Source organism: Strongylocentrotus purpuratus, unplaced genomic scaffold (assembly GCF_000002235.5).
Source record: "Strongylocentrotus purpuratus isolate Spur 01 unplaced genomic scaffold, Spur_5.0 spur5_scaffold_18, whole genome shotgun sequence".
Taxonomy (NCBI): Eukaryota; Metazoa; Echinodermata; class Echinoidea; order Camarodonta; family Strongylocentrotidae; genus Strongylocentrotus; species Strongylocentrotus purpuratus.
The window spans coordinates 23,525,409-23,552,560 of NW_022145603.1; the positions used below are offsets into that span (position 1 = coordinate 23,525,409).

At 40.2% G+C, this 27,152-nt stretch overlaps 2 protein-coding genes across 3 annotated transcripts in view; one reads left to right on the forward strand and one right to left on the reverse strand.

The window, feature by feature from the left end:
• LOC100892870 (DNA damage-regulated autophagy modulator protein 1) overlaps positions 1-4,083 on the reverse strand; it is an 81,467-nt gene extending 77,384 nt beyond the window's left edge. The window contains exon 1 of one of the 2 annotated variants that reach the window (XM_011672191.2): positions 3,502-4,083. The gene's annotated coding sequence lies outside the window, so the exon portion shown is untranslated. The remainder of the gene's footprint in view (positions 1-3,501) is intronic. The other variant, XM_003725305.3, reaches the window with a different exon arrangement.
• On the forward strand, positions 3,176-25,959 carry LOC115925241 (ankyrin repeat domain-containing protein 50-like). Its single transcript, XM_030988862.1, has 4 exons — positions 3,176-3,358; positions 3,845-4,047; positions 25,185-25,293; positions 25,459-25,959. The coding sequence occupies exons 1-4, from the start codon at positions 3,176-3,178 to the stop codon at positions 25,957-25,959; spliced, it is 996 nt and encodes a 331-aa protein (XP_030844722.1).
• The last annotated feature ends 1,193 nt before the right edge of the window (positions 25,960-27,152 follow it).

Below are 27,152 nucleotides of genomic sequence, written 5' to 3' on the forward strand. Positions count from 1 at the left end.
CCAGGAAGGTCACTGACAGGTGGCTATCTCATCAACTCAGCTCTCAATTAACATAAGAAAAAGAGGATCATGGGGGACCAATGGGCACAGATTGGGGAAGTTTTCTATATAGAGGGAGCAAGTAGCTACAAGTAGGACGGTGGGGCTTAAATGAGGTCTGGGGAAATTGTGACATTGTGATAACAGTTTTTGAGTGTTTCCTCATTAATGCTTGTCTATTATTTTGGATGTGATGGATGTGATGGTTATTTTACCTGACTGCTAAGAAAGTATAAATGCTTCTAAGTAAGCAACCAGAGGACCAACGGCTTTAGATCCTCTCCAAGGGACCTGGTAGTGAGGATTAATGCCTTACCAAAGGGCACTAGCGCATCACCTTGGTTTTGCACCCGGTTCACCGGATTATGAGACCACTGCTCTACCGACTGAGCAAAATTGTCAATATTCCAAGCAATCAGGGCAGCGTTTCATGAAATCGTCATAAGTACAAGTTCACCAACATCCCATTGACACGTGTGTTAAACTTAATACACACATTTTAACAGGATGTCAGCGAACTTGTACTTATGACGGTTTAATGAGACCCTGCCCTGAACACTGAAAGGCATAGGGGTAATTACTGCACTTTTGAAACTTGAAAAATCACTGTAGATCTAATGTGATATACTGGTAAACAATAATGCAGAGCTTGCATCAATGTTCTGATTCCTTTCAAAACCACATCTGTATGTTACAAAATCTATATATCTACATGTATATTGTGAAACATTTCCATGCCTGTCTTTTTATTGTGTGAAATCCAACTCATGGTTGCAATAAATAAATGAATTATATTAATTCATATACATGTACATGTAGTTCATATATATATATGTATGTAGTTCATTACCAGTACCATTAGAGCAGTTGAAAAGGTATAGTGTCAGCATCAACATACTTCTGATAATATTCGACCATCACCATCATCCCCTTATCTGCAAAACCAATATACAGTATTGTCCTCATGATAACAAAGTATATATACATCACAGCATCAGGCACATTTCCCACAAGGTGAACCAGGGTGTAGATGAGATATGACAAATTAACAAAGATATCATTCAATCTATTCACTCATACTGTACACTGTACATTGCATATTATTAATAATAATACATTTATAGAGCGCAGAAACTATCCAACATTATAAATATTCTACTGCGCTACAAGAGCTCCTGATATGCTTAGATTTACAGTTAATTAAAAAGATGTGTTTTCAGTTTTGATTTAAAGACATTTACAGATGGTGATTTCCTGACTTCAAATGGCAAGTTATGCCTAGATATATATCCTTGTTCAGATGTGAAAAGTTAAACCATAGTGGAGGAAGGGGGGCGGGGTTTATGACTTAAATATAGTGAGAGAAATATACGCTTCACATTTCTGTATGTTATAACACAGAGCTCAGTGAATATGTGTAGGACATTTGTTTGCATGCAGTTGGCATTCATTTACATATTGATTTTAAAAAACTGTGGTTGACTGTTTCATATTGAATGAGCCTAAGGGTTTTTCACATTGGAAGAAAGATCTTATACAGAAACCTCTTAAAGCCTATCTGCACTAGTTTGGCCAGGAGGGATCAGACCTCCCTGCACCTCTCATCAAATCAGCTAAGGGGACCATGGGGGATCAACGGGTACCACTTAGGCATTGTTGGCTGTATTGAGGGTGCAAGAGCATGAAAAAGTTCCAGTTTAATCACTTTGTTGCATCTTTTGAAGGATACAAATCAGGTACCCGGGAAGATGACTGTGTTAGAAATGCCAAAAAAACCTCTGTTTCATGGACTAGCATTCACTTTCATGTAAATTCACAATCATTCTCATTATTACCAAGTATTTGGCGTCGCCTGTGCATGGAAGGGGAATCGCAAACTGAATCACTAGGCCTGTCTTTATCAGCTCGAGATTGCCAAATAACCCGCTATTTTAACTATCGTTCGTTTTCACCAGCCCAAAGACTCGCACTACATGTATGTGCGAAGACTGAGCAAAATATCTCAAGCTTATTTCTCAAGCTCAAGTTTCAAGCTGATGAAGACGCGATTTGTAACTTCTGGCTTATTTCCCAAATCAGAAATAGTGGGCTATTTGGCAATCTCGAGCTAATGATGACAGGCCTACATGTATCCCTCTGGTCTCTCCTCCTAGAATGACTGATTATAACTGATTGGGATGTGCAGGTGGGCAACTACATTAGGCCCCCCCCCCCTTTTATAAAACTCTCTTCTATCAATACTTGTTTTGTTTTCCGCTCCCGGGCTCTTTACCCAGGAATCTGGACGAATGCTGTGTTCTCAGCAGTCAGGTTCAAGTTCAAGTTCACATAGAGAGTGCAGTGGGTTCTTCATCTTAGTGTGCAATATTTGTGACTCTTCTCTCTACACAGGGCCTTCGTTTAACATCATATCTGAGGGACGAGATGAGACATTTGCATGATTATCCCCACCTGGATAAAGGGAGGGGGGGGGGGGGAAGGGGGTTAAATACATATATACTGTATTCTGTGTTCTGTCTGCAGATTGCAGGCATATTTCCCACAAGATAGGGGATAATAAAAGGAAGGTCAGTGTCTCTAAAAGATTAAGAAATTAGCTAATGATTAATTAACCATTAGCTACATGTACATGTTATTGCTGATGCTGCAATAGCACTAAGTGGTAAATAACTCAGTCTTAGCAGAAAGTTGCATTGTAGATGGCCACAATTTAATCTTCTTTATGGATGCAGTATCCACATAGTGATGGTTGGATGGAAACAGTTAGAGAATATAGGGGCAAGCCCCCCCCCCCCCCCCCTCAGTAATAAGTACTTAACTTGTAATCATACCATTTAAGTATGCCATCCCCCCCTTTAAATTAGAAAAACAAATTTTAGAATTCAATTCTGAGTACAGTGCCTATTTGTAATTTTTTTTAAAAAACCTGCAACAACACAAAAAACAACTAAATTAAGAGAAATACATTTGAAATAATTGCAAGGCTACATATATTAAACATTATCAGTCTTGTCTTTAAACATGTAAATAATAAAATATGGAGGGGTAAAATAGGGGCCTAAATTATCTTCATTTTCACTTACCGGTAAGTTTATTAAATGATACAGTGCCATGCATTGCTACAGTAAGATTCACAATGAAATACACATCTAGAACCACCGCTAAAAATAGCACAACCAACAACTCTAACGCCACCACCACAACCATCATTAACAACATTACCACCCCTACCACTACTACCACCTCTACCACTACCAGTACCACTTACAGTTACACCACTACTACAACTACCAACATAATCACCACCACTACCACCACTGTCACCCCAACCAATACCACAACCAATACCACTACCACAACCACCACCACCAACGGTCATACTATACATTTCGGGATGGAGAAGAGAGAGAGAAATGATTGTAAACAGCAGCTACAAATAAAATGAATGTAAAACACACTCACCGATGAAAGCTTGGTCTATATTCCATTAACTGAAGAAAAATTCAATACTTTTTTCAGTTTTTGGTCACAATTTTCCACAACACTGCACTCCACCGATATCCAGTACTGGTCCTAGAACTACTGGTCGAAGGAAAATGTCCCCAACAGCAATAGTTATTCCACCACAAAAATGGAGCAGTTTTCTCTCTCCTGCTATCACTTCTGAAGTCAGTGATTTGTAGTATCAATGAATGAGATCCTTCTGGCTCATTGCTTTGAGCTAGATTGAAGAAAAGGATGACCTAAACATGCCAGCGATTTGTTTTCATTCACTCACGCAAGCTATCCACATGTGTTCGAACAGGTCGAGGCTGATGTTCATGACCATGCACCTGAGCTGAGAGCAGAGGTGAAGTCTGTTGATAAAAGCACATCAGCTGTGGAACCCGTTTCAAAATGGAATAGCAACAGGAGATCTAGCCCCCAGTTCAAAACTCCCCTCACAACTAGCGGTAGCTCACTGCAGAATATATTCAATCTGTACCATACTAACTACGCACATCCAGGGTAACCTCTTAGCCCTGATACACACAACATACTGCATGCCTGGCCACTGAATGCATGGGATATTATTGTGCACGTGTTGTGTGTGCCTTCACACACAGAGATTTCTGTGTGTGCTGTTATATTTGCTGTTACTATACACTCACGTATAATCTGTGTGTAAACATTGCTGTATAAAGGCATGGTTCCTCTCAAATAGCAAACAAATCATGTTGTTTAAGCTTGAAAACCTACATTAAAATATGATTAAGGTAACAACTTTTAAAATAAGAGGAGTCCTTCATCACTAAAAATCAATAATTGAAAACAAGAGCCAATAAAATAGTAGACCTAGCTTACCGAGTCCCTCGCAATTGAATAGATTGCTCACCCCTATTAAGAGCCAAGGTAGTTACACTTGGAACAGTCCAACAAGAAGGGCTATTCATGACTCATAGACTGAAAACTTTTAATTAGACTCCTACATTACAGAGGAGGGGTGCACATCTCATCTACCACACAATTTCCTGAAGTGTCAAGCAACATTGCAGCGAGGGCAGAATGCAGAAGGCAAGAGTTGATTGAGGAGGCGGTTGTTTCAGGAATCAAAAGTTTTGGAAGGGATAATTTTCTTTGACACTTAGGGAAAGAGTTAGTCACTTCTGCGACTGTTTTCTATTAGCAAGCCTCGAATAAGGGACAAAAGAGCTGTTTCCTAGATAAGCAAGCGTCTGATATTTGATACTTTCAGGTCAGTCTGTAAAACATCAGGACCCACATTTTTACTGGAATATAATCCAGTTCTGAAGGACTTTCGGCACAATCACTAATGATTTAATCTAGCCTAATTTTCAAGTGTAATAGTGGAGATAATCTGTATCACCGTGTCTTCAATCATTAATCGGAGAGATGATAAACTTGAAGCTTTAAAGCCAATACAGTTTTTGCAAGCCCTCAACTTGACAAATTTTGCTGACTTACAGAATTGAGGAAATATCCATGGATGAAAAGGCTCTGAACTGTTATTCAAGTGACCTAAAAACTGAACATAGTGTAGAAATTATATATAGTTCAAACTTTTTAAATGTAGGGCTTTAATTAAACTGTGCTTTCATGTATACTATACAATAGCTTACTACTGCAAAACCTAAATAATGGGGAAACCTCTATATATTATAATGCTTTGCCTTTGGTCGACTAAACGGAATAAACAGCTGACAGCTAAATGAATTTTGTCACAATGTGTACACAATATATTCCAAAGTGGCAGTCTATACTTCAATAGATAGTGAATACAAAGTAAAAGACCCTTAATAGTCACTACAGAGAAGATTTCCAAAAATGTAAAAAAAAAACTTTCCAAGGACTTAAAGTCTATTGTCAAAAGTGAACACAGATTTTTGACTAAATTCATGAATTGTATTTCTCAAAATGTGATTTCAGCTCAAACCTGTAATTTTCCTTTTGACTCCCAAATATGAACAACCTTTTTTTGGAGCTGATATGTTACAGAGAACAGAGAATTGTATATGATTTCTTGAAAATGTTAAACTTTCAAAGATTCACATATTCAAAAGTTTATCGTCAAAAGCTAATATAGAATTTCAGAGGATCTTTAGGAACTTAGATTTCTCAAGATCTGATTCCGGTCCAGACTCTCGATTCATCAGGTCACTTTTTTTCTTCCCATTTCATTTAATTTCACTTATTTATTCAGTTCTGAATACATAATACAAATCAGTATAGATTAAAACATATATAAAGATATATAAACTTATTTAAAACAGAACTGGCCATGGCTCCAAGATGAGCAAAGTTAGGTGCCTTGTGAGCCCAATACAATGAAGATATCAAAAAATAGTAGAAATGTCCAAAGAGTTGAGGCACAATGTACATGTAAGTTGGACAGCAAATACACAGAGAGATTTCAGAGGAAGTTGGATATTTTGAAATTTGATTTACTCGTCTTTTCAACAAATATTCCCCCCCCCCAAAATGTAGAAAAATCCAAGAGTTAAAGCACAGTGCACATGCAAGGTGGTGGAAAACAAATACAGAGATTGGGAGGGTGCTTATATAGAGGAAGTTGGATTTCTTGAAATTCGAATCATGTCCCTTCAACGAATATTCCTCCCCCCCAAAAAAAAATGTAGACAAATATTAAGAGTTAAAGGGGGTGTAGCATGGCAAATACTGATTAACGCCATCTACGACTTCTTTTGGACAACTGTACGTAAAGGTTGGACTTGATTAACGGTCAGCGTGCGCTATGTTCGCGAAACAGACAAAAGTGTATAATGCACCCATGTGAATACTGCGGTCACGTCACCCGATTGGCCCCGAGTAAGGCTACGGGAAAGACACGTAGTCTCGTCATGCTTCACCCCCTTTAAAGCACAGTGTACAAGTTTGAGGTGGACAACAAATACAGAGATTTAGAGGGTCACTGAGCGGGCTTACATAGAGCATGGACCTTTGTACTAAGGTCCACGCGTAGAGGAAGTTGGATTTCTTGAAATTTGATTCTTGCTCAGACTAACCATACACCTGTTTGTCTCTATATCGATGTAACGCGAACTGACAGTCCGCAGAGCATTGCTTCCTACTGTAGTACTGACAGCCTGTCTCGATAAGCCTGCCTTCATCAGCTCGAGATTGCCAAACATCCAGCTATTTCAACTATCCCGATCGCAAATTGTCCAGTTAGTTTGCGTCTTCATCAGTCCGAAGTTGCAATTAGCAGGATATTTGGTCGAGATAATCATCCCAAGATATCTTGGGATAGTTTGAACAATATCCCACTATTTGGAAAAATATCCCGCTCTTTGTCCGGTGCGTCTTCACCAGCCCGAAAACTCGCACTATGCGCGAACGCTTAGTAAATATCTCAAGCTAATTTCTCAAGGTCGAGTTTCAAGTTTCGAGGTCGAATCTCGAGCTGATGAAGACGAGATTTGTAACTTTGGGATTATTTCCCAAATCAGAAATAGCGGACTATTTGGCAATATCGAGCTGATGAAAACATGCCTGATGACTCAAGCAGTGCTCACATATTTTTGTGTTCATGAAATTCTTTGGCTCACGTAGGATGAGGATGAGGATGAGTTTCAAGAGTTATAAGTCAGGTTCAACACATTCAAAATCTCGCAAAGTTATATTATCAACACTTTATTAAAAGGGTACTGTTTAACTTTGTATTGCATGTTCAAAAATAAAGTTGAAAAATAAGCCCAAAAGCGCAGTAGTCCTCCTATTGACAGCTAGTCTGTTTGGATGACTCAAGCAGTGCTAATGTTTAAAGGTGTCATGGACGAGTGGATATGTCACCAGACTGTGGATCACAAGGTTTGCAGTTCAAGTCCCACCGCGGCACTAATGTCCTTTGGCAAGACATTGATCTACATTTGCCACTCTTCACCCAGGTGTTAAATGGGAACCCGGTAGGATGCGAAAGCTAATGTGCTTAGATTAGCAAGTGTGCGCTTGTAAAAAAAGACGCCTGGCTGGAATGCTCCCCAGGGAGTGGAGAATGTGCATACATTGTGTGCGGGTAAGCCTGAATCCTATGACCGGGGTAATAATATATATATATATATATCTGTAAAGCGCTTTGAGAGGGCCTATGGTCCTGAAAAGCGCTATATAAGAACTAGCTATTATTATTATTATTATTAAAGGTAATACAAAGTTTTAGAAATATTTCAACAGAATTGGATAATGAAATTTAAAATAATCAATTACCCTTGTGGAACCTAGTGTTAGAATAAGCAACTCTGAAAAAATTGGGCTCTAAAACGCTTTGGATTTTAAGAAATTATTGGTGCTCCTGATAAATTTTAGTATAGCTCCCTCTCAGGTCAAAAATGTACATGTCATCTGAAGAACATAGCACTATTGTTTAGCTGTAATAATTGAAATGCTTGAACAACAAATCATATTACCAGATGAAATACATATATATAATCATAAAGTTTTTCCAGGAAGTAAATGGTTTTTATATTGCCTGGTAAAAGAAAAATTATTGATATTATCGATCAAACCTATTACTCCCCTCTCTCTTTCTGTATCCCTCTAACTTTATCTCCTCTTTCTCTCATCTCTCCCTCTCATCTCCCCCTCTCTCTTTCTCTTATATCCCTCTCACCTCTCTCTCTCTCTTTTTACCTCCCTCCTCTGTTTCTCTCTTTTCCCCTCTCTTGCTTCTGAATCCCTCTCATCTCACTCCCACTTTCTTTCCCCCTCTCTCCCTCTTTCTCCCCAACCCTCCCCTCTCCCACTCTTTCTCTCTATCTTTTCTCTTTGTCTCTGTATCACTCCTATGTCCTCTTTCTATATCCATGTCACTTGTTAGTCTCTCTCTTTCTATCCGTCTCTGTTTTTCATATGACACACACACCTCTCTCTCTCTCTCTCATCCCTTTCTTTCTCTCCAACTTTCTTTCTCTCTATCTTTCTTTATCTCTCTCTCTCCCTCTTTCTGTATCCCTCTCATTTGTTATTTGCTCTCTTTCTGTCTCTCTGTCTCTCTCATACACACACACCTCTCGCTCTCTCATTCCCTTTCTCTCTCTCTCTCTCTCTCTCTTCTCTTTATATATATATATATATATATATATATATATATATATATATATCTTTCTCTCCCTTTCTTTGTCTCTCTCTATCTCTCTCATCCACTTCCTCTTTCTTTCTCTCTCTTCTTTCTGTATCCCTCTCACCTTTTAGCTCTCTATTTTTCTCTCCACCACCCTCTTTCTCTCTTTTGTATCCCGTCTCTCTCTCTCTCTCTCTTTCTCTATATCGATCCCTCCCCTCTCTCTCTTTCTCTATATCGATCCCTCCCCTCTCTCTCTCTCTCTTTCTACAACCCTCTCACTTGTTATTCTCTCACCCCTCTCTCTCTCTCTCTCTCTCACACCTCTCTCCCCCTCTCTCTCACCCTTCTCTCCCTCTCTCTCTTTCTTTCTCTTGCAATCTACCTCTCTCAATTCATTCCTTTATCTTTCTCTCCAACTTTCTCTCCCCCCCCCCCCCCCCCCTCGGCTCTCTCTCTCTCTCTCTCTTTCTGGAATTGAGAGTGCATGGGCCTAAGTGCATTGGGTGCACAAAAATACAACAAAACAATTACTGTAAATTGATAATATAACACCTATGAAGCTGGAAATATGAATTTAACTTTCGGATTTAGGCCTATTTGCAACAATGTGGCACATGTTGAGTATAACAATTCCCATTTTGTATGATATGCACACTAACACATATTGAATACAATGCACCAAAGTATATTTAAGGATTACGATGCAGCGTACAGTCGCTTCCCCACCGAGCGAGGTCACCGTGGTGTCAAGGTGGCTATCTTTATCTTCTCTCTTTTCAAGCGGCTTGCGCCAAGCGGGTGACGTTACACAGTTTCAATATTGATGATTTCATTCATGGCATGGACCATGTACGACAGTAGATGGCGCTAGTATACAACAACCTTTGTAGAGACACTAACAACAAGGGTTTTTATATACTGGCAACTTGGAACTAATAATTGATTTATTAATTTCTGTTTAATTTACTGAAAAAAATTTATCAGTATTTCAGCATTGGAGATGGGTTACAAATATTCCTGAACATCTTTTTATTAGGTCAAAAAGTTTCAGATGAATTCAAGGTTCATGCAGGTGATACTGCGGGGGAGGCATGGGGCGTGGCGCAGGTGAATGCGTTTGCGTGCCTTGGGGCTCTCTGGGAGCAGACGTGCAGGGGTTTGAATGCATGTTGGAAACAGGATTGTGTCTGGGCTATGGCCTACATTATTGTATACATTACTGTAACATGATTGTTCATGTCTACTGCCTCGCTCGGGTGACCTCGTTTAATAACCTTGTTTAATGACCTCAATATTTTAAAGTGACTATCGTCTCATTTCTTTGGTAAAAAATTAATTTGCTTGCTGTATTTGCTATCTTTGCTATTTTTGCCTGTTTCACGTTGTATATCATCATGTCAAGGCCTTCTTGCCCACCTATTATTACTGTTACGTCCTCTACCATTACAAACACTTCAACCAAATGTTAGTTTTATTTATGGGAACCTTTAATCTACAAGCAAACGAATACACCTCACATGCAAAATTATCATGGATAATCAATGGGTGAGAAAAGGATATGAGCCGAATCATATTTAAACAAATTGCGTGCAGTATTTGGCAAGTTTCGAATCGAGTGCTCGAGTGACTTGTCAGTGAATGTACTTTCATTTTGTCTGCTTGAAGTAGGTAAGATATTTAGGCCATTTGCCACGTAGCAGAGCAGAGCACCTATGGTGGGAGGGGGGAGGGGGGGGGGGGGGGGAGTTGCTCCCCAAATAAAATTCAAACATGGTTTATTTCTTATTCGATACTAGTGATTTACAAATGTTGCTGAAATGACAAAAATTTCCAGATTTTTTTCCTCACTTTTTAGTAAATTATACTTTTTTAATGCGTTTTTTACTGGAAAATGACACATTCCCAAATTGACAGTAAGACAAGAAATATGCTTATTTAGAGGCCTACATGTCAGGGCCCGCAGAGAAGCAGGACTGGAGCTCCCACCACCCCCCCCCCCCACTTTTTTGAATGAGTACATTAAAGAGAAAAAGGAAGAAAGAATAGTGACCTGCCAGTGTCACAAAATCATGAGGTATCAAAATATGCTCACCTGACCACGATTAAATGCCTAAAACCCCTTGCCCTCTGGAACCAACCGAGGGCCCTAAAGAGGGCCCCTGGATGCAGGGGCGTCGCTAGACCTTTTTCAGTGGGGGGGTGTAGAGGCCAACGATTACCGACAAAACTAGCGACCAATTACCGACAAAATTAAATGTCCAATATCTACCAATTTAACCCTATAAACCCGGGGCCGAAGGCTAAAATGTTTTTCCTATGGACTATCTATAGTACTTGCATATGCGCAAATGGTCATTTTCCTCGACGACATAAAATGTACAAATTATTTCGTCAACTTAGTCAGCATCATAGCTGGTATATTTTAATGCAGGCGCAGAGCTAGGAGCTTATTTTAGGGAGGGCGGTAGTGAGCAAGCGAATCACTTAAAGAGCGCTCATTAGGGGCCTCGTGTGGGTGATAGGCCTCTAAATTATTAGGAAAAGAAGACGATTTATTGTACCTTTCTCGACTGTTAATCCTTGTCTAAATGAAGTTCCCCCCCCCCCTCCCGCGCTAAGCGCGAAAGCTTAGACGTTTCATTAAATTATTATGAAAAGAAGACGATTTGCTGTACCGTTCTCTACTGTTAATCCTTGTCTGAATGAAGCTTCCCCCTCCGCGCGAAGCGCGAAAATTTTGACCGTTTCATTAAATTATTAGAGAAAGAAGACATTTCGTTGTACCGTTCTCGACGCGTCTAAATGAAGTTTTCTCCCTTCGCGTGAAGCGCGGAATTTTTGGCGTTTCATCACAATATAGAGAAAGGAAGACGATTCGTCCTACCGTTTTCGATTCTTATTACTCCCTATTCATCTGAATTCAGTTTCCCCCCTCTCGCGCGAAGCGCCGAAGCTTTGACGTTTCATTAAATTATTAGAGAAAGAAGACGATTCGTTGAACCTTGCTCGACTCTTAATCCTTGTCTGAATGAAGCTTCCCCCTCCGCGCGAAGCGCGAAAATTTTGACCGTTTCATTAAATTATTAGAGAAAGAAGACATTTCGTTGTACCGTTCTCGACGCGTCTAAATGAAGTTTTCTCCCTTCGCGCGAAGCGCGGGATTTTTTGGCGTTTCATCACAATATAGAGAAAGGAAGATGATTCGTCGTACCGTTTTCGATTCTTATTACTCCCTATTCATCTGAATTCAGTTTCCCCCCTCTCGCCCGAAGCGCCGAAGCTTTGACGTTTCATTAAATTATTAGAGAAAGAAGACGATTCGTTTGTACCGTTTTCGACTCTTAATAAGCCCTATTTGGTGTACTGTTTTCGACTCTTAATCCTTATCTGAATTCAGTTGTCCCCCTTCCGCGCGAAGCGCGGAAGTTTGACGTTTCATTAAATTATTAGAGAAAGAAGACGATTCGTTGTACCGTTTTCGACTCTTAATAAGCCCTAATTGTCTGAATTCAGTTTCCCCCTTTAGCGCGAAGCGCGGAAGCTTTGACGTTTCCTTAAAATATTAGAGAAAGAAGACGATTCGTTGTACCGTTCTCGACTCGTCTATATGAGGTTTTCCCTCCCTCCCGCGCGAAGCGCGAAAGCTTTGACGTTTCATTAAATTATTATGAAAAGAAGACGATTTGCTGTACCGTTCTCGACTGTTAACCCTTATCTGAATTCAGTTTCTCCTCCTCTCGCGCAAAGCGCGAAAATTTTGACCGTTTCATTAAATTATTAGAGAAAGAAGACATTTCGTTGTACCGTTCTCGACGCGTCTAAATGAAGTTTTCTCCCTTCGCGCGAAGCGCGGAATTTTTGGCGTTTCATCACAATATAGAGAAAGGAAGACGATTCGTCGTACCGTTTTCGATTCTTATTACTCCCTATTCATCTGAATTCAGTTTCCCCCCTCTCGCGCGAAGCGCCGAAGCTTTGACGTTTCATTAAATTATTAGAGAAAGAAGACGATTCGTTGAACCTTGCTCGACTCTTAATCCTTGTCTGAATGAAGCTTCCCCCTCCGCGCGAAGCGCGAAAATTTTGACCGTTTCATTAAATTATTAGAGAAAGAAGACATTTCGTTGTACCGTTCTCGACGCGTCTAAATGAAGTTTTCTCCCTTCGCGCGAAGCGCGGAATTTTTGGCGTTTCATCACAATATAGAGAAAGGAAGACGATTCGTCGTACCGTTTTCGATTCTTATTACTCCCTATTCATCTGAATTCAGTTTCCCCCCTCTCGCGCGAAGCGCCGAAGCTTTGACGTTTCATTAAATTATTAGAGAAAGAAGACGATTCGTTGAACCTTGCTCGACTCTTAATCCTTGTCTGAATGAAGCTTCCCCCTCCGCGCGAAGCGCGAAAATTTTGACCGTTTCATTAAATTATTAGAGAAAGAAGACATTTCGTTGTACCGTTCTCGACGCGTCTAAATGAAGTTTTCTCCCTTCGCGCGAAGCGCGGGATTTTTTGGCGTTTCATCACAATATAGAGAAAGGAAGATGATTCGTCGTACCGTTTTCGATTCTTATTACTCCCTATTCATCTGAATTCAGTTTCCCCCCTCTCGCCCGAAGCGCCGAAGCTTTGACGTTTCATTAAATTATTAGAGAAAGAAGACGATTCGTTTGTACCGTTTTCGACTCTTAATAAGCCCTATTTGGTGTACTGTTTTCGACTCTTAATCCTTATCTGAATTCAGTTGTCCCCCTTCCGCGCGAAGCGCGGAAGTTTGACGTTTCATTAAATTATTAGAGAAAGAAGACGATTCGTTGTACCGTTTTCGACTCTTAATAAGCCCTAATTGTCTGAATTCAGTTTCCCCCTTTAGCGCGAAGCGCGGAAGCTTTGACGTTTCCTTAAAATATTAGAGAAAGAAGACGATTCGTTGTACCGTTCTCGACTCGTCTATATGAGGTTTTCCCTCCCTCCCGCGCGAAGCGCGAAAGCTTTGACGTTTCATTAAATTATTATGAAAAGAAGACGATTTGCTGTACCGTTCTCGACTGTTAACCCTTATCTGAATTCAGTTTCTCCTCCTCTCGCGCAAAGCGCGAAAATTTTGACCGTTTCATTAAATTATTAGAGAAAGAAGACATTTCGTTGTACCGTTCTCGACGCGTCTAAATGAAGTTTTCTCCCTTCGCGCGAAGCGCGGAATTTTTGGCGTTTCATCACAATATAGAGAAAGGAAGACGATTCGTCGTACCGTTTTCGATTCTTATTACTCCCTATTCATCTGAATTCAGTTTCCCCCCTCTCGCGCGAAGCGCCGAAGCTTTGACGTTTCATTAAATTATTAGAGAAAGAAGACGATTCGTTGAACCTTGCTCGACTCTTAATCCTTGTCTGAATGAAGCTTCCCCCTCCGCGCGAAGCGCGAAAATTTTGACCGTTTCATTAAATTATTAGAGAAAGAAGACATTTCGTTGTACCGTTCTCGACGCGTCTAAATGAAGTTTTCTCCCTTCGCGCGAAGCGCGGGATTTTTTGGCGTTTCATCACAATATAGAGAAAGGAAGATGATTCGTCGTACCGTTTTCGATTCTTATTACTCCCTATTCATCTGAATTCAGTTTCCCCCTCTCGCCCGAAGCGCCGAAGCTTTGACGTTTCATTAAATTATTAGAGAAAGAAGACGATTCGTTTGTACCGTTTTCGACTCTTAATAAGCCCTATTTGGTGTACTGTTTTCGACTCTTAATCCTTATCTGAATTCAGTTGTCCCCCTTCCGCGCGAAGCGCGGAAGTTTGACGTTTCATTAAATTATTAGAGAAAGAAGACGATTCGTTGTACCGTTTTCGACTCTTAATAAGCCCTAATTGTCTGAATTCAGTTTCCCCCTTTAGCGCGAAGCGCGGAAGCTTTGACGTTTCCTTAAAATATTAGAGAAAGAAGACGATTCGTTGTACCGTTCTCGACTCGTCTATATGAGGTTTTCCCTCCCTCCCGCGCGAAGCGCGAAAGCTTTGACGTTTCATTAAATTATTATGAAAAGAAGACGATTTGCTGTACCGTTCTCGACTGTTAACCCTTATCTGAATTCAGTTTCTCCTCCTCTCGCGCAAAGCGCGAAAATTTTGACCGTTTCATTAAATTATTAGAGAAAGAAGACATTTCGTTGTACCGTTCTCGACGCGTCTAAATGAAGTTTTCTCCCTTCGCGCGAAGCGCGGAATTTTTGGCGTTTCATCACAATATAGAGAAAGGAAGACGATTCGTCGTACCGTTTTCGATTCTTATTACTCCCTATTCATCTGAATTCAGTTTCCCCCCTCTCGCGCGAAGCGCCGAAGCTTTGACGTTTCATTAAATTATTAGAGAAAGAAGACGATTCGTTGAACCTTGCTCGACTCTTAATCCTTGTCTGAATGAAGCTTCCCCCTCCGCGCGAAGCGCGAAAATTTTGACCGTTTCATTAAATTATTAGAGAAAGAAGACATTTCGTTGTACCGTTCTCGACGCGTCTAAATGAAGTTTTCTCCCTTCGCGCGAAGCGCGGAATTTTTGGCGTTTCATCACAATATAGAGAAAGGAAGACGATTCGTCGTACCGTTTTCGATTCTTATTACTCCCTATTCATCTGAATTCAGTTTCCCCCCTCTCGCGCGAAGCGCCGAAGCTTTGACGTTTCATTAAATTATTAGAGAAAGAAGACGATTCGTTGAACCTTGCTCGACTCTTAATCCTTGTCTGAATGAAGCTTCCCCCTCCGCGCGAAGCGCGAAAATTTTGACCGTTTCATTAAATTATTAGAGAAAGAAGACATTTCGTTGTACCGTTCTCGACGCGTCTAAATGAAGTTTTCTCCCTTCGCGCGAAGCGCGGGATTTTTTGGCGTTTCATCACAATATAGAGAAAGGAAGATGATTCGTCGTACCGTTTTCGATTCTTATTACTCCCTATTCATCTGAATTCAGTTTCCCCCCTCTCGCCCGAAGCGCCGAAGCTTTGACGTTTCATTAAATTATTAGAGAAAGAAGACGATTCGTTTGTACCGTTTTCGACTCTTAATAAGCCCTATTTGGTGTACTGTTTTCGACTCTTAATCCTTATCTGAATTCAGTTGTCCCCCTTCCGCGCGAAGCGCGGAAGTTTGACGTTTCATTAAATTATTAGAGAAAGAAGACGATTCGTTGTACCGTTTTCGACTCTTAATAAGCCCTAATTGTCTGAATTCAGTTTCCCCCTTTAGCGCGAAGCGCGGAAGCTTTGACGTTTCCTTAAAATATTAGAGAAAGAAGACGATTCGTTGTACCGTTCTCGACTCGTCTATATGAGGTTTTCCCTCCCTCCCGCGCGAAGCGCGAAAGCTTCGACGTTTCATTAAATTATTATGAAAAGAAGACGATTTGCTGTACCGTTCTTGACTGTTAACCCTTATCTGAATTCAGTTTCTCCTCCTCTCGCGCAAAGCGCGAAAATTTTGACCGTTTCATTAAATTATTAGAGAAGGAAGACATTTCGTTGTACCGTTCTCGACGCGTCTAAATGAAGTTTTCTCCCTTCGCGCGAAGCGCGGAATTTTTGGCGTTTCATCACAATATAGAGAAAGGAAGACGATTCGTCGTACCGTTTTCGATTCTTATTACTCCCTATTCATCTGAATTCAGTTTCCCCCCTCTCGCGCGAAGCGCCGAAGCTTTGACGTTTCATTAAATTATTAGAGAAAGAAGACGATTCGTTGAACCTTGCTCGACTCTTAATCCTTGTCTGAATGAAGCTTCCCCCTCCGCGCGAAGCGCGAAAATTTTGACCGTTTCATTAAATTATTAGAGAAAGAAGACATTTCGTTGTACCGTTCTCGACGCGTCTAAATGAAGTTTTCTCCCTTCGCGCGAAGCGCGGGATTTTTTGGCGTTTCATCACAATATAGAGAAAGGAAGATGATTCGTCGTACCGTTTTCGATTCTTATTACTCCCTATTCATCTGAATTCAGTTTCCCCCCTCTCGCCCGAAGCGCCGAAGCTTTGACGTTTCATTAAATTATTAGAGAAAGAAGACGATTCGTTTGTACCGTTTTCGACTCTTAATAAGCCCTATTTGGTGTACTGTTTTCGACTCTTAATCCTTATCTGAATTCAGTTGTCCCCCTTCCGCGCGAAGCGCGGAAGTTTGACGTTTCATTAAATTATTAGAGAAAGAAGACGATTCGTTGTACCGTTTTCGACTCTTAATAAGCCCTAATTGTCTGAATTCAGTTTCCCCCTTTAGCGCGAAGCGCGGAAGCTTTGACGTTTCCTTAAAATATTAGAGAAAGAAGACGATTCGTTGTACCGTTCTCGACTCGTCTATATGAGGTTTTCCCTCCCTCCCGCGCGAAGCGCGAAAGCTTTGACGTTTCATTAAATTATTATGAAAAGAAGACGATTTGCTGTACCGTTCTCGACTGTTAACCCTTATCTGAATTCAGTTTCTCCTCCTCTCGCGCAAAGCGCGGAAGTTTTGACGTTTCATTAAATTATTAGAGAAAGAAGACGATTCGTTGTACCGTTTTCGACTCTTAATAAGCCCTAATTGTCTGAATTCAGTTTCCACCTCTCGCGCGAAGCGCGGAAGTTTTGACGTTTCATTAAATTATTAGAGAAAGAAGACGATTCGTTTGTACCGTTTTCGACTCTTAATAAGCCCTATTTGGTGTACTGTTTCGTCTCTTAATCCTTATCTGAATTTAGTTGTCCCCCTTCCGCGCAAAGCGCGGAGGTTTTGGCGTTTCATTAAATTATTAGAGAAAGTAGACGATTCGTTGAACCGTGCTCGACTCTTACTCTTAGTAAGCCCTAATTGTCTGAATTCAGTTTCCCCCTTTAGCGCGGAGCGCGGAAGCTTTGACGTTTCCTTAAAATATTAAAGAAAGAATACGATTCGTTGTACCGTTCTCGACTCGTTTAAATGAAGTTTTTTGGGCGTTTCATCACAATATAGAGAAAGGAAGACGATTCGTCGTACCGTTGTTGACTCTTAAACCTTGTTTGAATTTAGTTTCCCCGAAAATTTTAAACCTCTGATTTCTTTAGCTGATATTATAGGAAAATTAAACTTCGAGAAATTACAAGTATTGTAGTTGTAGTCACTCTCGAAGTCGTCACAGCGGATAAAAAGTCACAGTTCGTAGGGAAAAAAACTTGTCGGCCGACCGACAATATACATCTCACCGACTTCAAACTTCTGCATTGATATAGTACACGAGGATCGAGCAAGAATACCGACACAGCTGACCCGACATAGCAACATATTTACCTGTGTCTTTCTTGCTCCCTCGACGAGACGACTCCACCCAACAACCCCCTTCTCTCTTCTACTCCCACTCCTCCTCTCTCAGGCTCTTACCTCTCCTCTCTTTCACCCCCGTTTCTTTTGTTTCCCTTTTACTATTTTCTTTCTTCTTTTTTCTCCCTTTTCTTTCTTTTCCTTTCTTTCCTCTCCTCCCTCTTTTTCTTTTTTCTCTTTCTTTCTTCTCTTTTCTTTCCTTTCTTTTCCTTTCTTTCCTTTCTTTTCCTTTCTTTCTTTTCTTTTCCTTTTCTTTTTTCTTTTCTTTCCCTTTCCCTCTCTTTTTTCCTTCCCCTTTTCTCTTTTTTCCCGACGGCAGCGCAATTTTACCGACAATATCCTGACAGGTGGGGGGGTGTCGCACCCCCCCACACCCCCCCTTTGGCGACGCCCCTGCCTGGATGCTCATCTGACTGTAATTTAATGCCTAAAACCTCTGAGTTTCCGGCGGCTGCGCCTTTAGACCCCATGTCAATTAATGACCTGCCAGTGTCACAAATAAGGTATAAAAATATGCTCATCTGACCACAACCCCAGAGCTTCCGGAGGATCCGCCCCCTCGACCAGGACAAGGGCCCTAAGATTGGCCCTGGATGCTCATCTCACCCTAATTTACTCAGCCCCCTGGATCCCATGCCAATAAGTGGCCTGCCAGCTATGAATAAGGTATCAAAATTTACTCATCTGAACGTAATTAAATGCCCATACCCCCTGAGCTTCCAAGGGGCTCTAATATCTATGCCTTTGGTTGAGCATATAGAAAGTAAAACCATCCGGTGTTTGATTCACCCCTCTCTACATATTTCACTCCACTTATAACAACATTTTTTTTCTTCTCGAAATGATACAGTTCAATACTTTGTTTGGCTAGTTGTAAAGAGATATTAAAGCCTATTAAAGGGATCCAGTAACTTTGTCTCAGATTCTAAAAATAAAATTCTGGATTTAGCTCATGCTGCAATGATAATTATAAACTTTTAGGTCAGTCAGGAACCCCATGACTTTTACAAGCCGATCACCTGTCTGATTATCAAGATATTTATGATTGGAATTACAAATTTTGAAAACCGTCTGCCAAAGGGTTTTCATAACACTACAGTCTATTGGGGAAAACGAATATGGTAAAACCGGTCACTCAAAGATTTTTAATTTTTTGAGGCACTTCTTGATATTTTGAAGCGCCATTTTTTTAGGGCTTTATTATTACACCATATCACAGACACTGATAACACGTAGGGCCGTGTATCTCAGATTTAACATTGTTAAATGATCCCTTTAAAGTCTCTTTTACTTCATGAACTCTATTTTGTAATAGCAAGGAGGATATAATTCACGGAGTGTACACATGCACAATGGTACACCCTTCGGTATATATGAAGCGATGCCAAAACAGGCACAACATATTCAAAAGGGGAATCCAAAACAAAATTACCTCTAAGCATACCAGGCAGATTGATGTATGGGATTTACGTGCAGGGTCTGTACAAAAGTGCTTTGATGACAGTCTGTATGGGTTATGATCGCAAAATTGTGCATGAGACCATATCCAAGCATGTACAAAAATCAATATATCTACAAAAGACTTGAATTGTGTTTTGCACTCTTTCCAAAGATATACATTTTTTCCCCCTCTCTCGCTTCTCTCCCCCCTCTCTCTCTCTTTTACCTCCCTCCTCTGTTTCTCTCTCTCCCCCTCTCTCGCTTCTGAATCCCTCACATCTCACTCCCCCCTCTCTCTCTCTCTTCTGTATCCTTCCCCCCCCCTTCTCTCTCAATTTCTTTCCCCCTCTCTCTCTCTTTCCCCAACCCTCCCCTCTCCCCCCCCCCACTCTCTCTCTTTTTTCTCTTTCTCTCTTTATCACTCCTATGTCCCTCTTTCTATATCCATGTCACTTGTTAGTCTCTCTCTTTCTATCTGTCTCTCTCTTTCATACAACACACACACACACACACCTCGCTCTCCCCCTCACCCCCTTTCTATCTCTCTTCTCTTTCTTTCTCTCTCTCTCTCTTTATCACTCCTCTCTCCCTCTTTCTGTATCCCTCTCACTTGTTATTCGCTCTCTTTCTGTCTCTCTGTCTCTCTCATACACACACACCTCTCGCTCTCTCATCCCCTTTCTCTCTCTTTCTTCTCTTTCTATATATATTTCTCTATCTCTCCCTTTCTTTGTCTCTCTCTATCTCTCTCATCCACTTCCTCTTTCTTTCTCTCTCTTCTTTCTGTATCCCTCTCACCTTTTAGCTCTCTATTTTTCTCTCCACCACCCTCTTTCTCTCTCTCTCTCTTGTATCCCTTTTCTCTCTCTCTCTCTCCTGTGTCCCTTCTCTCTCTTTCTCTATATCGATCCCTCCCCTCTCTCTCTTTCTACAACCCTCTCACTTGTTATTCTGCTCACCTCACCTCCCTAATTTAATGCCTAAAACCCCTGAGTTTCATGGGGCTCAGCCCCCTGGATCCCACGCCAATAAGTGAACTGCCAGTTTCATGAATAAGGTATCAAAATATGCTCATCTGAACGTTATTAAATGCCCATACCCCCCTGAGCTTCAGGGGGCTCTGCCCCAAGACGCCATGCAAATTTACGCTATGCTCTATATGATCGTAAATTCTTTAGCCTCCCCCCCACCCACTTTAACAAATGTTCAGCGGGGCCTGCATGTAAGAGTGGTGGTGATGCAGATTTTGTTCTGCCCCGCCCCCCCCCCCCCCCCCCAAAAAAAAAAAAAAAAAAAAAAAAAAATGTTTTTACTCATTACGCCACTTATTTTGGTTACTGTCAAACGTTTAATGTCATTGTCATAATCATACTGGCCGCTATATGAACTGTTCCATTTTTTTCTTCAAATTCTTGAACAGGGTCGGTCACATTGGATAAAAAGCCAGAAATATTATCCTTATCGTACCATAGCCAGACATTGTAAAATCTCATTTCCATGTTCAGCTTTTTATTGCTCAAATGTTCTTCATTATAATAATATCTATGCCTTTGGTTGAGCATATAGAAAGTAAAACCATCTGGTGTTTGATTCACTCCTCTCTACATATTTCATTCCACTTATTCTTCTCGAAATGATACAGTTCAATACTTTGTTTGGCTAGTTGTAAAGAGATATTAAAGCCTATTAAAGGGATCCAGTAACTTTGCCTCAGATTCTAAAACAAAATTCTGGATTTAGCTCATGCTGCAATGATAATTATAAACCTTTAGGTCAGTCAGGAACCCCATGACTTTTACAAGCCGATCACCTGTCTGATTATCAAGATATTTATGATTGGAATTAGAAATTTTGAAAACCGTCTGCCAAAGGGTTTTCATAACACTACAGACTATTGGGGAAAACGAGTATGGTAAAACTGGTCACTCAAAGATTTTTAATTTTTTGAGGCACTTCTTGATCATTTTGAAGCGCAATTTTTTTTAGGGCTTCAATATTACACCATATCACAGACACTGATAACACGTAGGGCCGTGTATCTCAGATTTAACATTGTTAAACGATCCCGCACAATGGTACGGCATCCTTCAGTATTTGAAGCGATGCCAAAACAGGCACCACATATTCACATAAGGGAAATCCCAAAATAATTTAACTCTAAGCATACCAGGCAGAATAATGTATGGGATTTACGTGCAGGGTCTGTACAAAAGTGCTTTAATGACACAGTATGGGTTGATTGCAAAATTGTGCATGAGACCATATCCAAGCATGTACAAAAATCAATTGATCTACAAAGACTTGAATTGTGTTTGGCACTCCTTCCAAACAATGTACATATTTTCCTTTCATGATGAAATCATAGATAATAGTACAATATTGGTTTACTGAGATGCAAAATAAGTCACATAAGCGGGAAATAATCAAGTCCAGAAGGCTGTAAGCTGCTATCATTGACATTGGTATTTGACAAAGGGAAAAGATGTTTGTCATTTTGAATGGGTCAATACTTCAAAGCACATGCAAAAATCCCTTTTTTTTTTTTACTACATTACTTTAATAGCAGTGTTGAGCAAATAGTTTCCCAAATGAATGTATGTAACGTACCTTACTGACCATTGAGATTAAAGGAGAAGACTAATGCAGTAGTTTTTAAAGTGCTTAAAAGTGTTCATGATTTTTCAAACTTGTCTGTTATATTGTGTGTATTGTATGCATTGCAACTTTTAATCGAGACAATGTCGGGATAACGTCAATGAAATTAAGGTAACCGAATTGATGCATGGACGCAAGAAGCCTGGGTGCAGATGTCTACCGTAATTATTATGGTAGAATACACATGTTCAGTCAACTAAAGAATATTTCATTTTTTTTCCAATGTAATCCATTTAATTGTGTCTCTGTAACGTCGTCGAAAAATATACAATGGCACCTAAAAGGGAAGTGTTTTACGGGGCGCAGGCTATTCCATGACCATGCGTTTATGAGTTTTGCTGCATGTAGCTTGACCTCTTCCCACTAGAAACGTAACTTCCAAACACTTTTTAAACTTTTCCCCAAGAGGGGATCCCTTCTGATCCCTTCTTAGAATGATGTTTTATACAATTCTGTTCCTTTTCTTGCCCTCTCCATTTGATGTTTAACTACCGTATGCATTGTGGTAAATATTGACAAACTCATGTGTACCTAAATCCAATAAAGCAGGTTAACATTCTCATACGAGCGACGAGCCGACCTAGGCCTAGCCATAGACGTGACTGGGACTGAGAATTAATGTCTTGCCCAAGAGCAATACACCACGTTGACTTCTTTTCAACGGGGATTTCCATATAGAAGACTTTGTAAAAATGTATTTTTGCCAAGTTCCATGGACCCCAATGAAATAGATAAAAACTGTTGACTAGAAATATCATCATCTTCGCCTTTATTACCCTGATCGCCATTTTCATTATAATCCTGTACACATCATCGTCGTTATCATTGTTATCACAATAATGGCTATTTTCAGTTGGATTTTTGTCCCAACCTTCACCGCATTGTCAATACCATACCTAGTACAATTATCAGCTATAATTTTTTTAAATCATGAAAAGTGCAATTATTAAAGGATAGGAATCAGCCTCCTCCACGCATAGTTCGTAATTCAATAATTTGGTAGTAAGATACGTCAGTAGGGGGGGGGGGCAAATTTATGCTTCTTGAATATGAATTGATTCTTAAAACAATTAAAACGTGGACTGTTTGTCCTTAATATAAGTCCCTCCTTGAAAATGTTTATACATAGTTTCATGTGAATGTATCACTATGAACATGACTGACAAAGAAAGCGGACAAAATATACAGTTCCTCAGGTAGACAAAGGAACATCCGTTCACTGCTATAATGTAAAAATGTGTCACATGCATATTCACCTGTTCTACAGAACAAACGATTCCGCCCTTTGTTTTATGGTGAAAGAGAAAGGGGGGATTATATAGAAATGCTCTCGCTTTATATTTATTGAAATTTTGATGATAACCAAAATAAAAAGAGGAAAGACAGAAGCCTAACAGTGGAGTAGGAATGACAGATATTTGAACTACAATTGGTTCACTGCACAGGACTTTGGAACTTGTTGAAAACAAGAAAAATGACAACTGCAAATTGAGAGAAAAGAAACAAATCAGTGTGGTGTATGCGTACGCTTGTAAAATGCATAATGCAACGGGACTATCTGCTACAAAGAGATTTACATGTAGATTCTGAATCGTAAAATGTCGAAGTCAAGCTTTAAGAGAGAAGTAGGCGATTACAAGGAACTGTGCTTGATTATGATGTCTGGTATTAAGGTTGTGCTTTTTCAAGTAAAGAGGACATAAATCAACAGCTTCATGCAGCAGAAATGAGGTTTAAATTTAAAAGCGTAACAAAACAGAAAAAAAATGTTTCTAACATAATCCGGGCAGACCATGATGGAAACACAAGTTTACATAATGTGGTGAAAAAAGACCATAGTACCATCACTGAGTATCTCATAAACCAAGGTGCTGATGTAGAGAAGGCGACTCCAGATGGACAAACACCCTTACACAGTGCTGCTCTTGAGGGTCATCTTGATATCACCAAATATCTGATCAGTCAAGGAGCTGAGGTGAACAAGGGAGATAATGAGGGTAGGACTGCATTACACGGTGCTGCTCAGAATGGTCATCTTGATGTTATCACATATCTAATCAGTCAAAGAGCTGAGGTGAATAAGGTAGATAACAAAGGTTGGACTGCATTTCACATTGCTGCTCACATAGGTAATCTTGATGTCACTAAATATTTGATCAGTCAAGGAGCTAGTGCGGACGTAAATGAGGGACAAACTGATGGTTGGACTGCACTACACAGTGCTGCTCAGGAGGGTCACCTTGATGTCATCAAATATCTGATAAGTCAAGGAGCTGAGGTGACTAAGAGAGATAATGACGGTTGGACTGCATTTCACATTGCTGCTCAGAATGGTCATCTTGATGTCACCGAATATCTGATCAGTCAAGGAGCTGAGGTGAATGAAGGAAATAATGACGGGTGGACTGCCTTACAATGTGCTGCTAACAATGGTCATCTTGATATCACAAAATATCTGATCAGTCAAGGAGCTGAGGTGAATAAGGGAAAAAATGACGGTAGGACTGCGTTATACAGTGCTGCTCAGAATGGTCATCTTGATATCACCATATATTTGATCGGTCAAGGAGCTGAGGTGAATAAGGGAGATATTGAGGGTTGGACAGCATTACACGGTGCTGCTCAGAATGGTCATCTTGATGTCACCAAATATCTGATCAGTCAAGGAGCTGAGGTGAATAAGGGAAATAATGACGGTAGGACTGCATTACACAGTGCTGCTCAGAATGGTCATCTTGATGTTATCAAATATCTGATCAGTCAAGGAGCTGAGGTGAATGAAGAAAATAATGATGGGTGGACTGTCTTACAATGTGCTGCTCAGGAGGGTCACCTTGATGTCACAAAAGATCTGATCAGTCAAGGAGCTGAGGTGAATAAGGAAACTAATGAGGGTAGGACTGCATTACACAGTGCTGCTCAGAATGGTCATCTTGATGTCACCAAATATCTGATCAGTCAAGGAGCTGAGGTGAATAAGGGAGATAATGACGGTTGGACTGCATTTCACAATGCTGCTGATCATGGCTATCTTGATATCACCAAGTATCTCATCAGTCAAGGAGCAGAGGTGAATAAGGGAGATAATGATGGTAGGACTGCATTACACAGTGCTGCTCACAATGGTCATTTTGATGTTATCAAATATCTCTTCAGTCAAGGAGCTGAGGCGATTAAGGGAGACAATGACGGTTGGACTGCATTACACAGTGCTGCACAGAATGGTCATCTAGATATCACTGAATATCTCATCAGTCAAGGGGCTGTGAATAAGGGAGATAAAGAGGGTAGGACTGCATTACACAGTGCTGCTCAGAATGGTCATCTTGATGTTACCAAATATCTCATCAGTCAAGGAGCTGAGGTGAATAAGGGAGATAAATATGGTTGGATTGCACTACACAGTGCTGCTCAGGAGGGTCATCTTGATGCTACCAAATATCTGATCAGTCAAGGAGCTGAGGTGAATGAGGGAAATGATGAGGGTTGGACTGCACTACACAATACTGCTCAGAATGGTCATCTAGATATCACCAAATATCTGATCAGTCAAGGAGCTGAGGTGAATAAAGGAAATGATAAGGGTAGGACTGCATTAGACAGTGCTGCTGATCATGGCCATCTTGATATCATTGAATATCTGATTAGTCAAGGAGCTCAGGTGAATAAGGGAGATAATGATGGTTGGACTGCATTACACAGTGCTGTTTGGAATGGTAACCTTGATGTTGTTAAAGTTCTTATGACAGGAGAAGCAAGTTTTGACATAGGAGACGTTCACGGCCAGACACCTCAACATCTGTCTTCAATCCTCGGCTACGAAAGCATTGCTGATCTATTCTTGGACCATTCCCATTCCAAGGTAAACATTAAAAAAAAAACTCTTTATGTCAAATGTATCTACCTAGATGTTTTCAATACATGGATGTAAAATAACAAGTACTGAAATTAAAATTAGAGCATATAAGGCTTTGGCTACATACTACCTATCATTGTTTTTCACACTTGACCAGCTCGAAGCTGACTTTACTGCCTTTGTATCTCCACTTATATTTACCGGTATACATAATCATAACTGTAGTTATACCTCGTTGCTGTTTTATAGATGTCATAGATGAGTTACAAGTACTAGAATCATTTGAATTATTTGATCACCTGTCAATAATTTTGTTGTTGTTAATTCTCAAGTTTTCATGCTGCATATTTTCTTATGTCCATCTTGTCCAGAATGATTTAACGGATATCCATCTTGCCATCCAAGATGGTCATACCTCTACCATTGAGAAATTAGTTTCTGAGGGAGCTGATCTCAATATCCAGTCACCTGACGGACAGACGTGTCTCCATAAAGCAATTAAACTCTGCTATAACAGCGAGAAAATTGTGCAAGAAACTGACGCACTAAGAAAGGTGAGTAACACCTATGAGACGGACACCAGACCGACGAGAGTCTGAACAACAATTAAATTATGACAAAATATTGGTCAGTTTTGGAGTCTACATGTTGTCATAATGGCGTGATTGGTCCAAGAAAATTTGTATGTTGGTGTTTGAGCATATATTTGTGTTTATGGGGAAGTTTACAACGTAAATAGGGATTTCCAAAACTGCAAATCCAAGAGGCAGCGTAAAACTATGATTGTGATGCGTATCCACCTTGACTATTGATGGACGATGCTGTACTAAGAAGAAAACAATTGTTTTTTTCATTTTAGATCTCTGATGAGTATTACAAGGGCGAACTTTCTCCCGAGAGGGCTTTGGTGTTTTATCTTCTAGAGAATGGAGCCAAGTTAGATGTTAAGGATGAAAAAGGCAATGTACCCTTCCAATATGCCAAGGACGACGTGGTCAAACAGATGATTTTGTTGAGGTGATTCTTTCATATCACAGGGAATATTATTTTCCCCATCAATTTTCAGGCAAAAGATTGATAAAAGAAATTACTTTTTTTTAGATGTGGTAAAGGAATGCCAAAATCGGTAAACAGCCATTCCATTGGCTTTAGTGTAAACTTTGGTAGTTTATTTTTACAGAAGATGTGACAGTGGGACAATTCGATTTTACATTCTATGTGACAATTGTGACTTTTAATTTGTTTGGGACTTTTAATTTGTTTGGGGC